The sequence below is a fragment of the Eulemur rufifrons genome, chromosome 16 (assembly GCF_041146395.1).
Source record: "Eulemur rufifrons isolate Redbay chromosome 16, OSU_ERuf_1, whole genome shotgun sequence".
Lineage (NCBI taxonomy): Eukaryota > Metazoa > Chordata > Mammalia > Primates > Lemuridae > Eulemur > Eulemur rufifrons.
In genome coordinates this window covers 8545245-8557762 of record NC_090998.1, presented here as the reverse complement: position 1 = coordinate 8557762, position 12518 = coordinate 8545245, and the positions used below count along the sequence as shown (strand labels likewise).

Sequence of the window (12518 nt, the reverse complement as noted above, 5' to 3'; positions counted from 1 at the left end):
GAGAGAAGTATTTAGGTAAGAAAGAAAGCCAGGCAAAAAAGGAGGGCTAGGGCCGGACTGTGAGAGCAGGGAAAATAGGCTGATGGGAAAAGGCACACATTAGCTTGGGCCAGCTGTTCTAGAGAGCAGCAAGATCTCTCACCACTGTGGTCATAACCTTTGGAATGAGGGTGTGAGCGGCTGCAAATTCCCATCTCCCTTTTCATTCCAGCCTCATTGTAACAAGCATTCGACTGGCTTCTCTCTCTCTCCTTCTCCTCGCTCTCCCTCATCTCATTGTGTCAGAGTAGGCCAAGTCTGAAGTCCTTTCCAGGGAGTGGCTCTGTTCATCCTATTCTCCAGCCAAAGTCAGAACAGCGTAAGGGGAGAGAGGCACAGTCAGCAGCCAAAGGACTCGGTGGAAAGAACAGAGCACCGTGGACAGTGAGTTAACTCGATTATATAAAACTCTAAATAGAGGGAAGGTGTGAATGTGAGAGAGAGAGAGTGTGTGTGTGTGAGTGTGTGTGCTGTGTTGAAGGGCTGGAGAGGGGCAATGAGGAATGTCACTGAACTTAGACTCGCTCAGACAACCAACTATCCATGGAATTCAAATGAGAAGAGACACCAAGATGAGCAGATGATACAAAAATGAAAGATTAGACATGAGCGGTGAAAGAGGCCACAGGGGAGGGCCAAATATGGACCATTTGGAATATAAAATTTCCTCTGACTTGGGAGGAAAGAATAATAAGAGCTAGAATAATGGTAAGTAACCAAAGAACAGAATTGAGGGAGAAATGAACGTTGGTGAAAAGGTAAGAAAAGAGAGAAAGGGTTTGAGTCATAAGGGGAAACCAAGGAAGCTCCTGGGGAGACAGAGAGACAGGGGACCCAGAGGCACCTTTCCCGGCCCTGCGGGGCTGATGTGTCCCTGAGCATCACATTCTCTGCTCTCCCCATCGCCCCATCAGATATGCTGCTCTTGGGACCCAAGGTGCTGCTGTTCCTCACTGCACTCCTCCTCCCCGCTGGTGAGTCCCTGCCTTTATCCTCTTCTCGCTAGAGTGTCAGCCCCGCAGCTATACATGTGTGTGGGAATGCTAGAAGGTGGGATGGAACGAGGCTGAGGGGGAATGGGAGGAGAGATGCTTAGTATTGAGCTCTAGAACTGCTATTAAAGAGAAGAAAAGAATAGATTTTGTGTCAAAGAAAAAAGGTCAGGAATGTGACTAGACCTCAAACCTGGGAAAAGGCATCCTGAGAATTGTGAAACTAAGATACACACAAATGCATATTAACCACCCTAAGAGGGTCACACATATAGACATACAAGTAAACAAACACCAAAGGGAAAAGAAGCTAATATACTGGGACTTACCTGATAAGAAACTGGACCAAATTTAAATCTTGAACAAAAACAGTGGGAATATATACACTAACACCTAACAAACACTAGCACCAGCATACACACAATTATATTCACGTACACACAAAAAATACAATCCATACCTACACACAAAAGAAAAACAATCTTCACAGATTTCCGAGACTCTAGCTAGAAGATTGGCCACAGAAAGTGAATCAAAGGCTTTAAAGAAATCCTTCTCTATTTTTTTCCTCCTTCTACCAGATACAGACTGAGAAAATAATTCTGCTTTGTTCAGCTAGGGGGAAGGCTGCGGGAATAGAAGGGCAGGACACACCAGAAAGGCTGCTGGGCCCCTCTGTGGGACAGGACTCCACTCTGGGCTGGGAACGAAGGCAAGACGGCATCCTGGTCAGGGCTTAGCAGAGCGGGGCTTTGTTCTCAGGGACTTGTCTTTCTTGAGTGTTTCTATATCTACCAGTTTTGTGCATAGCACTAAAGGTCTGAGCGATTTTATATTGAGCTATATAGGAATAAAACACAGGCCAGGCGCGGTGGCTCACGCCTGTAATCCTAGCACTCTGGGAGGCCGAGGCGGGCGGTTCCTTTGAGCTCAGGAGTTGGAGACCAGCCTGAGCAAGAGCGAGACCTCCGTCTCTACTAAAAAATAGAAAGAAATTATATGCACAACTAAATATATATATATATATATATATATATATATAATTAGCTGGGCATGGTAGCGCATGCCTGTAATCCCAGCTACTCGGGAGGCTGAGGCCTAAGCCCAGGAGTTTGAGGTTGCTGTGAGCGAGGCTGATGCCACGGCACTCACTCTAGCCCGGGCAACAGAGTGAGACTCTGTCTCAAAAAAAAAAAAAAAAAAAAAAGAAAGAAATAAAACACAAAGATAAAGTACAACCATTTCTCCATCATTTTCTGGTTCATCTCATGAAAGCATTCTTGGTTGCAGAGCTGCACTCACTCACATCCCTTTTCTCCTTCCTTTCCTTTGCTACAGATTGGATACCCCTAGGAGCCAATGGCCAACGAGGAGGTAGGTGAACCCTCGCCTATGGGCTCTGTTGGGGTTCTTATCAGGATAATGTAGATGAACAGAGTAGATGAACTCTGTCCTATGACAAGGTGTTACACAGCCAAGTTTTGAGAAACAGGATCTACTTCACTAGTTTCTACAATCCCATCATCCCATTTATAAAACCTCCTTGTCTTTTTTTTTTTTTTTACTGCTGAAACTCCTTTCCCAAGACTTCATCCGTGCCCACCTCTTGTTTCCACTCTCCTCTTTACATCTCTTATCTCACTCAGAAACTGCCCACTCATCCTTACAGAAAGCATTTTTTTACATCCCTGTAACTGTGGAAAAATGCAAAGACAGGGTAAGAGTTTAATCTCAGTATATGGGAAATTGCGGTGTGACTGGGCAGAACCCAAAAGTTTTGGTCCTAAAGAATCACTTCCTTCAGTTTGATGAAGAAAATTCCATCCTGCCTGAAGGCCTTCAACATAATTATAATTTATCCCTTTACTTCTCCCAACCCAGGAGACTTAGAAGACAGAGCACTGTAGTATGAAACCCACTGATAAGGTCGTAACATCAATTTTAGTGGGTCACAGCTGGTATTTTTTTAATGAATTAAGATAGACTAAAATAAATATATCAGAATGCATCGCATGCATTTTGTGAGAGTAAAGTATTTTATTTCATAAAACTTGTTTCAGTTTTACAGCTGTGTATACTGGGGCACAACACAATATGGGTCCTAGTGCAGAAGATAAAAACATAGAAATAAAACCTTTTTTTCTCCAAGGTTTTTCTCCAAGTTAACTTTCTCCAAGTTAAAAATATCTGAATTCCCAAGGTTCTGAACCTAGATCAAATTTCAGCGCTAGCAAAACTAAAAATCTGAATTCATTTCTCTGGGCTAGTTAAGGATCAGTCCTGTTTTATGACTTAGGACGCTTTTCTAGGAGAAATATGATAAGTTACAATGAAAACGTCTTAAGATTTCTTTCCAGAGAACTTCATGAATCCTAGATAAAACATTCATATGGTGGTAGTTCTTGGAGAAGTTGGTTACACAGAGTTAAATACAGAAAAGCAATACTCTGCCCTGAAATCCCCAAGAGACGGCTGGACACACTCTCAAACCCTCTGTCCTTGCATTGCGTGGCTCCTGTCTGTGAGTGGCTGGCCAGGAATGTGGCTGGGCCTCTGGAGAAGGGGAACCGGGAAGGACTGGGCTACACCCTGGAGAGGCTCGGGTCCTCTCTTACAGTTTCTGGAATGGTTCTGGTCAGTGGTTTTTCACATGCCCTGTGGGATTGGAACAGACTTGGATTCCTTTTATTAAAAATTGTTCTGGGAAAAGAAAGCTTATAACCAGTGTTAAAGGTAAAGAGGCTCTTATGTCAGACCTGGTGACTTTCTATCTGGAATTTAGAAGAAAAAGATGGGTAAGCAAGGGAAACTCCTATGAAATGCTTTATTTGTGTTTTGCCTTTCTTACAATTGTAGCTAACTCTGACATGTTTTATAAAAATCTTTACTCTCACCAGATATAGATCTGACATTTAGAATCTGAAGTTTAAAAAGAAAAAGTCAAAGCAAACTATGTGAATTTGCTGTCCCCTAGTGGGTGAAATAGATTATGACTATAAACTATTTATATTGCAGAGTAAATTGCAGATGGAATATTTGTTAAATATTCAAATGTTTTTTGTTAAGAGGGTGGATTTCAGGTGCTCTTATCACACACACATACAAAGGAAACTATGTGAGGAGATAGATATGTTCATTTGCTCGACTAGTTGACTGCAGTAATCATTTTACTTTGCGTATGTATCCAAAACATCATGTATACCTTAAATATATACAATGAAATTTATATATGAGGCCAGGAATGGTGGCTTATGCTTGTAATCCTGGCACTTTAGGAAGCTGGGGCAGGAGGATCACTTGAGACCAGGAGTTCAAGACCAGCCTGGGCAACATAGCAAGACCCTGTTTCTACGAAAAATATAAAAAAGCAACTGGGTACAGTGGCAGGCACTTGTAGTCCCAGTTATTTAATATTTGGGAGGCTGAGGCAGGAGGATTCCTTGAACCCAGAAGTTTGGGGTTGCAGTGAGCTATGATGACACCACTGCACTCAACGCTGGGCAACAGAGCGAGACCCTGTCTCAAAAAAAAAAAAAAATGTATGTGTGAATTAAAAAATAAAAGTAAATGCTAATACTGCTTTGTTATTTTGCTTTTTAAAGTAGAGAATTTGTTTCAGGAAGTTCTGTTATTTACAGTTTTAGGTACAGGTTTCTCAATTTGTCCTAACAGATTCTACTTTAAGACCTGGACCATTTTTATGTTTCTCCTCTTGCCTTTATTTTCCAATGATCAAATGCAAAGCATTCTCTACTTAAATTGGCATTTTCCCTTGTCACTCTTCATCTCACATCTCAATAGCATCAGAAAACCATCAACATCACCTTTTGTGAATGCTCTTATATATAAACATATGAGCAGATCCATATCCAATATTATATCAGAATTATAAACGTCAAAGTCACAATGTCTTTTGTATAGCCAATTTGCATTTTAAATACATATTGCAAAGCGTCATCAATCTCGTGTGATTATTATAAACAAGCAGGAAAAACAATACATTCAGTTCTCTGTTGGGCACTGTGCTAGACAGCTTCACTTACTGGGAGTGCGAGGGTGGGAGGCGGACAGAGAATGTGCAGAAAATGTTTTCCGATTTCTTTTTTTTTTCAGATGATGTGACTCAAGCGACTCAAGAAACATTCACAGACGATCCCAGTAGGTTACCTTTTTTTGTTCATTTGCTTGCTCTCATGTTGGGAAGAGAGAGGTTGAGGATGATGTCTGCACAAAGAGAAATAACGACTGGAAAAGAGCTGGTGGACACTCCGAGCTCACACAGAGCTCTGTTGTCCATGTCAGATGCCAGCGTCTCTGTACACATGCCCAATATTATAATCTCTTCCATTTCGTTCTGTGACAGTCCCTTATTCACTCAAGAGTCCACACGCCTTCACGTCAATCTTCTTGTCTCCTTTTAGATCGTCTTCCCTTTGTCCTGCTTCCCTTAGCTACTTTTCCCTCCTGGATTTTTCATTCCTTGTTGTGTATCTTTGCAGATCTGGTGAATGATCCCCCTACAGACGAAACGGGTAAGTTTTACTAGAGTTCTTTAAAAAATAACATGGTTCATGTTAATATTCACAATATTTATTCCAGCTCTTGAATTCATCCTGTATTTTTATCTCTGGATAGAGGGATTATAGGAAGGTTGTTGCTCAGTGACACTGGGATAAAAGGAAAGAGAGGCCTTGTAGTCCTCTAACAAAGGGGAACAAAGTGGATGAATAGCAAAAATAAGGCATGGATAATAAAGGCTTCCAAAAATTAGTCAAATGTCAACAGGACTAATATTCTTCAAAAAATACTCACAATTACTTCAATTAATTCTGTACCCTTGTACATAAAACAGAAACCAGCCACAGTCCTGCCCTTGCCCTGGTATCTCCCATATCTCCCTTCTTCCTCTTCCCACTCTGCCTTCCCCCTTGCAGTTCAAAGCCTCCTCACGCCTGCTGTTTTGTGCCTTTTCAGTTCTGGCTGATGTCGAGCCGTCCACAGATGACCCGGGTGAGTTCAGATCTGGGATCCCAGGGCCACTGGGGCCACTCTGGGCTTTCCCCAGAGCCCCTTATAGATGGCAGTGCAGCTACTGAAGGATCCTAAATAGACAGGACGACAGCTTATGCAGAACATTCTTCCAATAGTTCAGTTCTTGAGTAGATTCAGTGTTGGGAGTTAGGAAAGGTTTTTCCAGAGGGGACATTGACCAAGTTGCTTCCCAAAAGACAGGTAGAAGTGAAGAGAATGGGGGAGAGCCTTCAGGTAAAGAAAACAATGTGGGCAAAAGTCTTAGGCTGAAAATGAAAACTAGGCCGGGCGCGGTGGCTCACGCCTGTAATCCTAGCACTCTGGGAGGCCGAGGCGGGTGGATTGCTCAAGGTCAGGAGTTCGAGACCAGCCTGAGCGAGACCCCCGTCTCTACTAAAAATAGAAAGACATTATATGGACAACTAAAAATCTATATAGAAAAAAATTAGCCGGGCATAGTGGCGCATGCCTGTAGTCCCAGCTACTCGGGAGGCTGAGGCAGTAGGATCGCTTAAGCCGAGGAGTCTGAGGTTGCTGTGAGCTAAGCTGACGCCACGGCACTCACTCTAGCCTGGGCAACAAAGTGAGACTCTGTCTCAACAAAAAAAAAAAAAAAAAAAAGAAAATGAAAACTAGTCAGAGAGAAGTTTATGCAAGGGAAGGTTCTAATCAGATTTCTGCATTGGAAAGATCACACTTCCCCCTACCATGCCCCCAGGGCAACGTGGAGAGCTGATTTGATCACGATCAGCCCGTAATCTGAAAAACCAGCAAGAATGCTGTTGCAGTATGCCCAATAAAAGATGATGGTCTGAACCAAGGTAGAGATGGTGAGAATTAAATGTGAGCTATAAGGGTGAGGGGATTGTTGAAATAATGTCCAGCTTTCTAGATGTGGCTATGGGGTCGATGGTGATACCATTCACTGAAGAACAAGTTGAGTTGGTAAAGGGAAAGATAAATAAGTTAGAGAGATGCTGAATTTGAACGATTATTGAAAAATCCAAGAACTTGTCCATAAAAAGGCAGTTCAATTTACATAGGTCTGGAGTTTGGGAGCGAGATCTGGGTTAGAAGCATAGGTTTGGGAATTAGCAGCATATAAACCTGCCTTGAAGCCATGGGATGGATGAGATTACCTAGCATACTTCCTAGTATTTTATCTATTAGTGACTCTTCCAGTGACATTTCCCTAGGTAACTCTTCTGCCTCATCTAGTCGTCTAACTCCTTGACCTGTTCTCCATTCTGTGAATAGGCCCATTATTAAACTTGCCCTTAGCTTAGGTCTAGCTATTGATATGACCCTCACTGTTCTTTACACAACAACTTTTATCAAAGAACCCATGATGATATATTGAATCCACAGAAATTTTTCCTGATGAAAAAGAGCATCGACAGGATAATAATCGTTTCTCTCCTTAGCTCTAGAAGCTTTTCTGGACATGTGGCTCTTTGCCTTGTGTTCCTACTAAATTTGCTTCTTGTCAACAACACAAAGATATTCACATTACAATGAATTTCTCAACTCTGTGGGAGAGAAAGGAGAAAGATAAAAATCCCAACCTACCTCCTAAATCTCTTCAATTTTGTGGCTCAAATCAGCCCAGTATGAGAACTTTCTTTTAGAAGTTGCTAAGAGTTATTAACTCATTTGTTTCCTATTTAGGGGCACCCAGGCAGGTCCCAAGTGAGGCAAGGTGACAGTGACAGAGGTAGTGACTTCTAGAATTGGTAATAACTGAATAAAATTTCTGCTTTTCAGCCTCGCCCAATGCTAAAAATACCACCGCAGGTATGATTATTTATTGAATGCCTTTTTCTTAAGTCTTTTTATTCTTCCTGTGGATTCCTTACCTCCTTGTTGCTTGGAGGATACTTGGTAGATCTAGTTTAATTGCAATTCTTTCTCAAAGAGTATTAGTGCCCTTCACTCCCCTATTCCTGTTTTTAAAAATGAGCTCTTGTCCTAAAAGTCATGGGGAAAGGATGGAACCAATATTCTGTGGTCCCTAAATAGCCCTCTCCTTACACTACCTTTGGACTTTATTTGGTGGCTAATGGATTGGGAAGTGAAATCAATTTGACTGCAAGGACTCCACCTTACCATAGATGTCACGGTTAAAATTGCTTTTCCCAATGTATTGATAATTCTGGTGTACAGTGAGGGTTGAAAACTGCTGGAAGAGAGCGCACAGTGACCTGCCTAAGAATTCTTATTCTTCAGAATGAAATTATCAGCATTTCTATTTTATATTTCCTATTGGATAATCTTAGAAAGACTTTTTTCCTGGAAGTACCCTCAGAGATTATTTTATCCACTTCTGCTTCCTGGTAGGGAAGCACCTAAATTTCATGTAGCTAATTTCCCCTTGCTCCGCTTTTGGTGAGCAGGAAGGACATGGCTCAGTTAATGATGGTTCTCTGTGGAGACTATGCTGTATATTTTTTTCCCACTCTCTCTCTCCTTCCCCATCATTTTAATCCTTTGTTGATGCTGCTCCTATGTGGACCTCCCTATTTTTTGTGTTGGGCTTCCTCAGAGTGCCGGGATGAAAAATTTGCTTGCACAAGACTCTATTCTGTGCATCGGCCAGTCAAACAATGCGTCCATCAGTTATGCTTCACCAGGTAAGGAATTCTAGAATGCCCAGAGAGCATCTGCCATGGTAGTGTTTTTGCGTTAGTAATTATTTAATGAGTACCCACCATGAAATTGCAATCTTTGGTTTTTAGCACAACCCTCCTAGGGATTCCTGAAGGTGCCAGCTAGAACCTGAAGTCTGGGTTGAAGTAAACAGAGAACAGACCAAATAATAGACACTAGAAGGCAAGTGAAGGTTAGGGCTTGAGGAAGGAGGGTCACAAGGGAAACACAGGTATCTTCCATTTATTACCGGATGGAAAGAGCCTGGAGCAAAAGACCCAGCTCTGAAGGTAGAAAACAGTGGGGACCAGTATTAAGCTTGACTCTAGGTAAAGTGTGCAAAGTGTCACAGAGAAGAGTAATTAATACCATTCCGTCTCCTACATTCCACTGGGGAAAAAAAGGAAGTCTGAAATACTTACGGAAATCCAGTTGGGGAAGAACAGATACAAGAGAGTGGGGAATACAAGTGTTGAAGAGGCGTCATCCTAGGCTGGGTGTGGTGGCTCCTGCCTGTAATCCCAGCACTTTGGGAGGCCAAGGCAGGAAAATCGCTTGAGACTAAGAGTTTGAGACCAGCCTGAGCAACACAGCGAGACCACATCTCTACAAAAAAATAGAAAAATTAGCTGGGCGTGGTGGCACACGCCTATAGTCCCACCTACTTGTTAGGCTGAGGCAGGAGGATCCCTTTAGCCCAGGGAGTTTGAGTTGCAGTGAAAAAAAAAAAAGAAAAAGAAAAAGAAAAAAAGAAGAGGCATCCTAGACCTAGGCTAGCTCTCTCTTTCTCCCTCTCAAGGCTTTTTTTTTTTTTTTTTTTTTTTTTATCTCTTTTCTTGACCATGCCATTGGAACTTGTGGCAGTTTACGACGTATGTATATCATCAACAATGAAATCTGCTCCCGTCTTGTCTGTAAGGAACATGAAGTTATGAAAGGTAAGATGATGTCTGGGTGTTTATTGGTGAGAAACAGTTATGAGAGGAGTAATAGGGCTATGATGCTAATATATCTGAAGTCTGGTTTTGGAGGAGGGCTTTAGGCTACTCCCTTAAATTCCATTGGCTCCTGTGAAAGTTACCCCAAATAAACAATCTAAGTAAAGCAGTATGCTTAATATACAAACACAACCCTAAGAAAAGTATCCCTAAATCCCTTTCCAACTAGACTGTAACCCCCCAACCTCTCCTACACAGAGAGATTTCTGAAGCTCTGGCTGTTCTAAAGATCACTCTCTGGGGTTCTGGAGAAAAGGTTCAGTCAGCTATCACAGAATAGACTTCACCAGTCAGCAGCCATGCCCATACCTCTGAAAACGAAACACACACACACCTTAACAGGACCTATAAATAAAAAATAGATGAGACATTTAGAAATAGGCTCCATTATAAGCATTTCCCCAACTCCAAGAACCACTTACATTTCTTATTGTGAAATTTCAGAGGTGGAGGAAGGTAGAAAGACGTTGTAAGAGCAATTACGGGCCAGGCGCAGTGGCTCATGCCTGTAATCCTAGCACTCTGGGAGGCCGAGGCGGGAGGATTGCTAGAGGTCAGGAGTTCGAGACCAGCCTGAGCAAGAGTGAGACCCCGTCTCTACTAAAAAAATAGAAAGAAATTAACCGGACAACTAAAAATATATATAGAAAAAATTAGCTGGGCATGGTGGTGCATGCCTGTAGTCCCAGCTACTCAGGAGGCTGAGGCAGGAGGATTGCTTGAGCCCAGGAGTCTGAGGTTGCTGTGAGCTAGGCTGATGCCACGGCACTCTAGCCCGGGCAACAGAGCAAGACTCTGTCTCAAAAAAAAAAAAAGAACAATTACAAGCATCCGAAGTGTGTGGTTATAGACCACGCATGGTGGGAACAAAGACATTTCTCACCTTCCCCATGGCCAGCCCCAAATGATGGCTGCGGTTGGTGAAGACACCACAGACACGGCCACTTCTGACTCAGCAGCCAGCTCTGTGCTGAGTTCTTGAGTAAGAGCTGTAGTGAACTTCGCAGAAGGAAACTTGCGGCTCGCCCCCATTGGCTCTGTGCAGGCCACCTGCAAGGGAAGCACCTTGAGGTGGGGGATGAGTCTTTGGGACTCGAGGCACTTTCAGGTATCTCAGGGGACTTACTAAAGTTGGCTATCTGCACACAATAAATACCTAAATGTGTATTGAATGATTGGACCTCATTTTTCTATTTAATAGATCCATCATTAGAATAATCGGTAGCTAAGTGCATAACATTTACTGGCCACTTGTGCAAGGTACTTTGCATACATTATTTCATTTTAATACTCACAAATACATTGTTGAGGTAGGTATTTTAATGTTTACAGAAAGGGATAGTGAGGTTCATAAAAGTTAAGAAACTTTCTAGTAAGCAGTTAAATAATAAACGGCAGTGCTGAGATTTTCACCCAGATGTTCTTCTCTTCAACATTTCACTACACCACCTGCAAAGTCTTCTCTTTCCCTTAAAACAAGAGCCCTTGTTATCTTCCTGCATTCTCTTCCCACGTGCTCTGCTTCTCTCCTAGATGAACTTTGCCGTCAGATGGCCGGTCTGCCCCCACGGAGACTCCGTCGCTCCAACTACTTCCGACTTCCTCCCTGTGAAAATGTGGATTTGCAGAGACCTAGTGGTCTGTGATCGTCAAGAAACAGGAAAAAAAAAGAATGTGAGGTGCAAGGAAGGAGAGTTTCCTTCTTCTCCAACCATCGTCAGCTAACCCATAGACAGTATTTCTTCTAACCAATCTCTTTATAACGTCCAGCTTTTACTCCTCCTCTCTAATTTTTTACCCAGACTGATGACATTTATCTCATACAAATACAAAGTCTCTGTATATTATTGCATGGTTTTGCTGCTTCTCAATATCAAAGACACAGTGGAATAAATGATGACCATAAGGTTTATATACAAACATTCTACATAAAATTTCAGGGGAGAATAAACTTTACGTTAATAATCTTTACCGTTGAATCTGTCTGATATAGATCTTAGGGTGGAAGAAGCTATCCTTGTCTATTTCAGCTAACCACAGAACTTCATTTATTTGTCTTTCAACAGTTTCCCAGATTAATGCACCATTATTTACATGTTCCTCTTTACTCTTATTTTAACTATTTTGCTAGATTGTCCTAAAATTTGCCTGGCAGGTCTTCTTTAAGAGAAGGATCATGGTAATTTTTGTAGTCCTAGAAGATTCTCCGGCCAGGCGCGGTGGCTCACACATGTAATCACACATGCACTCTGGGAGGCCGAGGCGGGAGGATCGCTCGAGGTCAGGAGTTTGAGACCAGCCTGAGCAAGAGTGAGACCCTGTCTCTACTAAAAAATAGAAAGAACTTATCTGGACAACTAAAAATATATAGAAAAAATTAGCTGGGCATGGTAGCACATGCCTGTAGTCCCAGTGACTCGGGAGGCTGAGGCAGAAGGATTGCTTGAGCCCAGGAGTTTGACGTGGTTGTGAGCTAGGCTGATGCCACGGCACTCTAGCCAGGGCAAAAGAGCAAGACTCTGTCTCAAAAAAAAAAAAAAGATTCTCCAACAAAACCAAAAATTATAAGATACTACTGGCAATATACACAGAGCCAAAATATTATCTTCTGCTAAGCTCTGAGGCTGGGGCTAAAGAGTGAGGACTATGCCAGGTATAGAACTTAGACTCGTAATTCCCCAGCCAATTTTTCATGCAGTTGTCCATCAGGAAGTAGGGCTGGAAAGTAAGTCTCATTTACCTATTCCTTTATGGTAGTACTGGGGTTAGCCTACCTCCACAAAGCAAATTAGACAACTTAATGTGAAACCAC

At 42.4% G+C, this 12518-nt stretch overlaps 1 protein-coding gene across 1 annotated transcript; it reads left to right on the top strand.

Annotated features, from left to right (window-relative positions):
• Positions 1–406: 406 nt before the first annotated feature.
• Positions 407–11450, top strand: MFAP5 (microfibril associated protein 5). The gene is made up of 9 exons (XM_069490957.1): positions 407–423; positions 954–1013; positions 2370–2405; positions 5145–5189; positions 5531–5563; positions 6006–6041; positions 8605–8692; positions 9573–9646; positions 11240–11450. Exons 2-9 carry the CDS (start codon positions 956–958, stop codon positions 11350–11352), a joined length of 483 nt encoding a protein of 160 aa, XP_069347058.1. The 5' UTR covers positions 407–423; positions 954–955; the 3' UTR covers positions 11353–11450.
• The last annotated feature ends 1068 nt before the right edge of the window (positions 11451–12518 follow it).

Coding starts and splice junctions, on each gene's coding strand:
- MFAP5 (XM_069490957.1), top strand. CDS start 956: ATGCTGCTCTTGGGACCCAAGGTGCTGCTGTTCCTCACTGCACTCCTC. Junction 2,406..5,144: donor AGCCAATGGCCAACGAGGAG/GTAGGTGAACCC, acceptor TTTTTTTTTCAG/ATGATGTGACTCAAGCGACT. Junction 5,564..6,005: donor TCCCCCTACAGACGAAACGG/GTAAGTTTTACT, acceptor GTGCCTTTTCAG/TTCTGGCTGATGTCGAGCCG.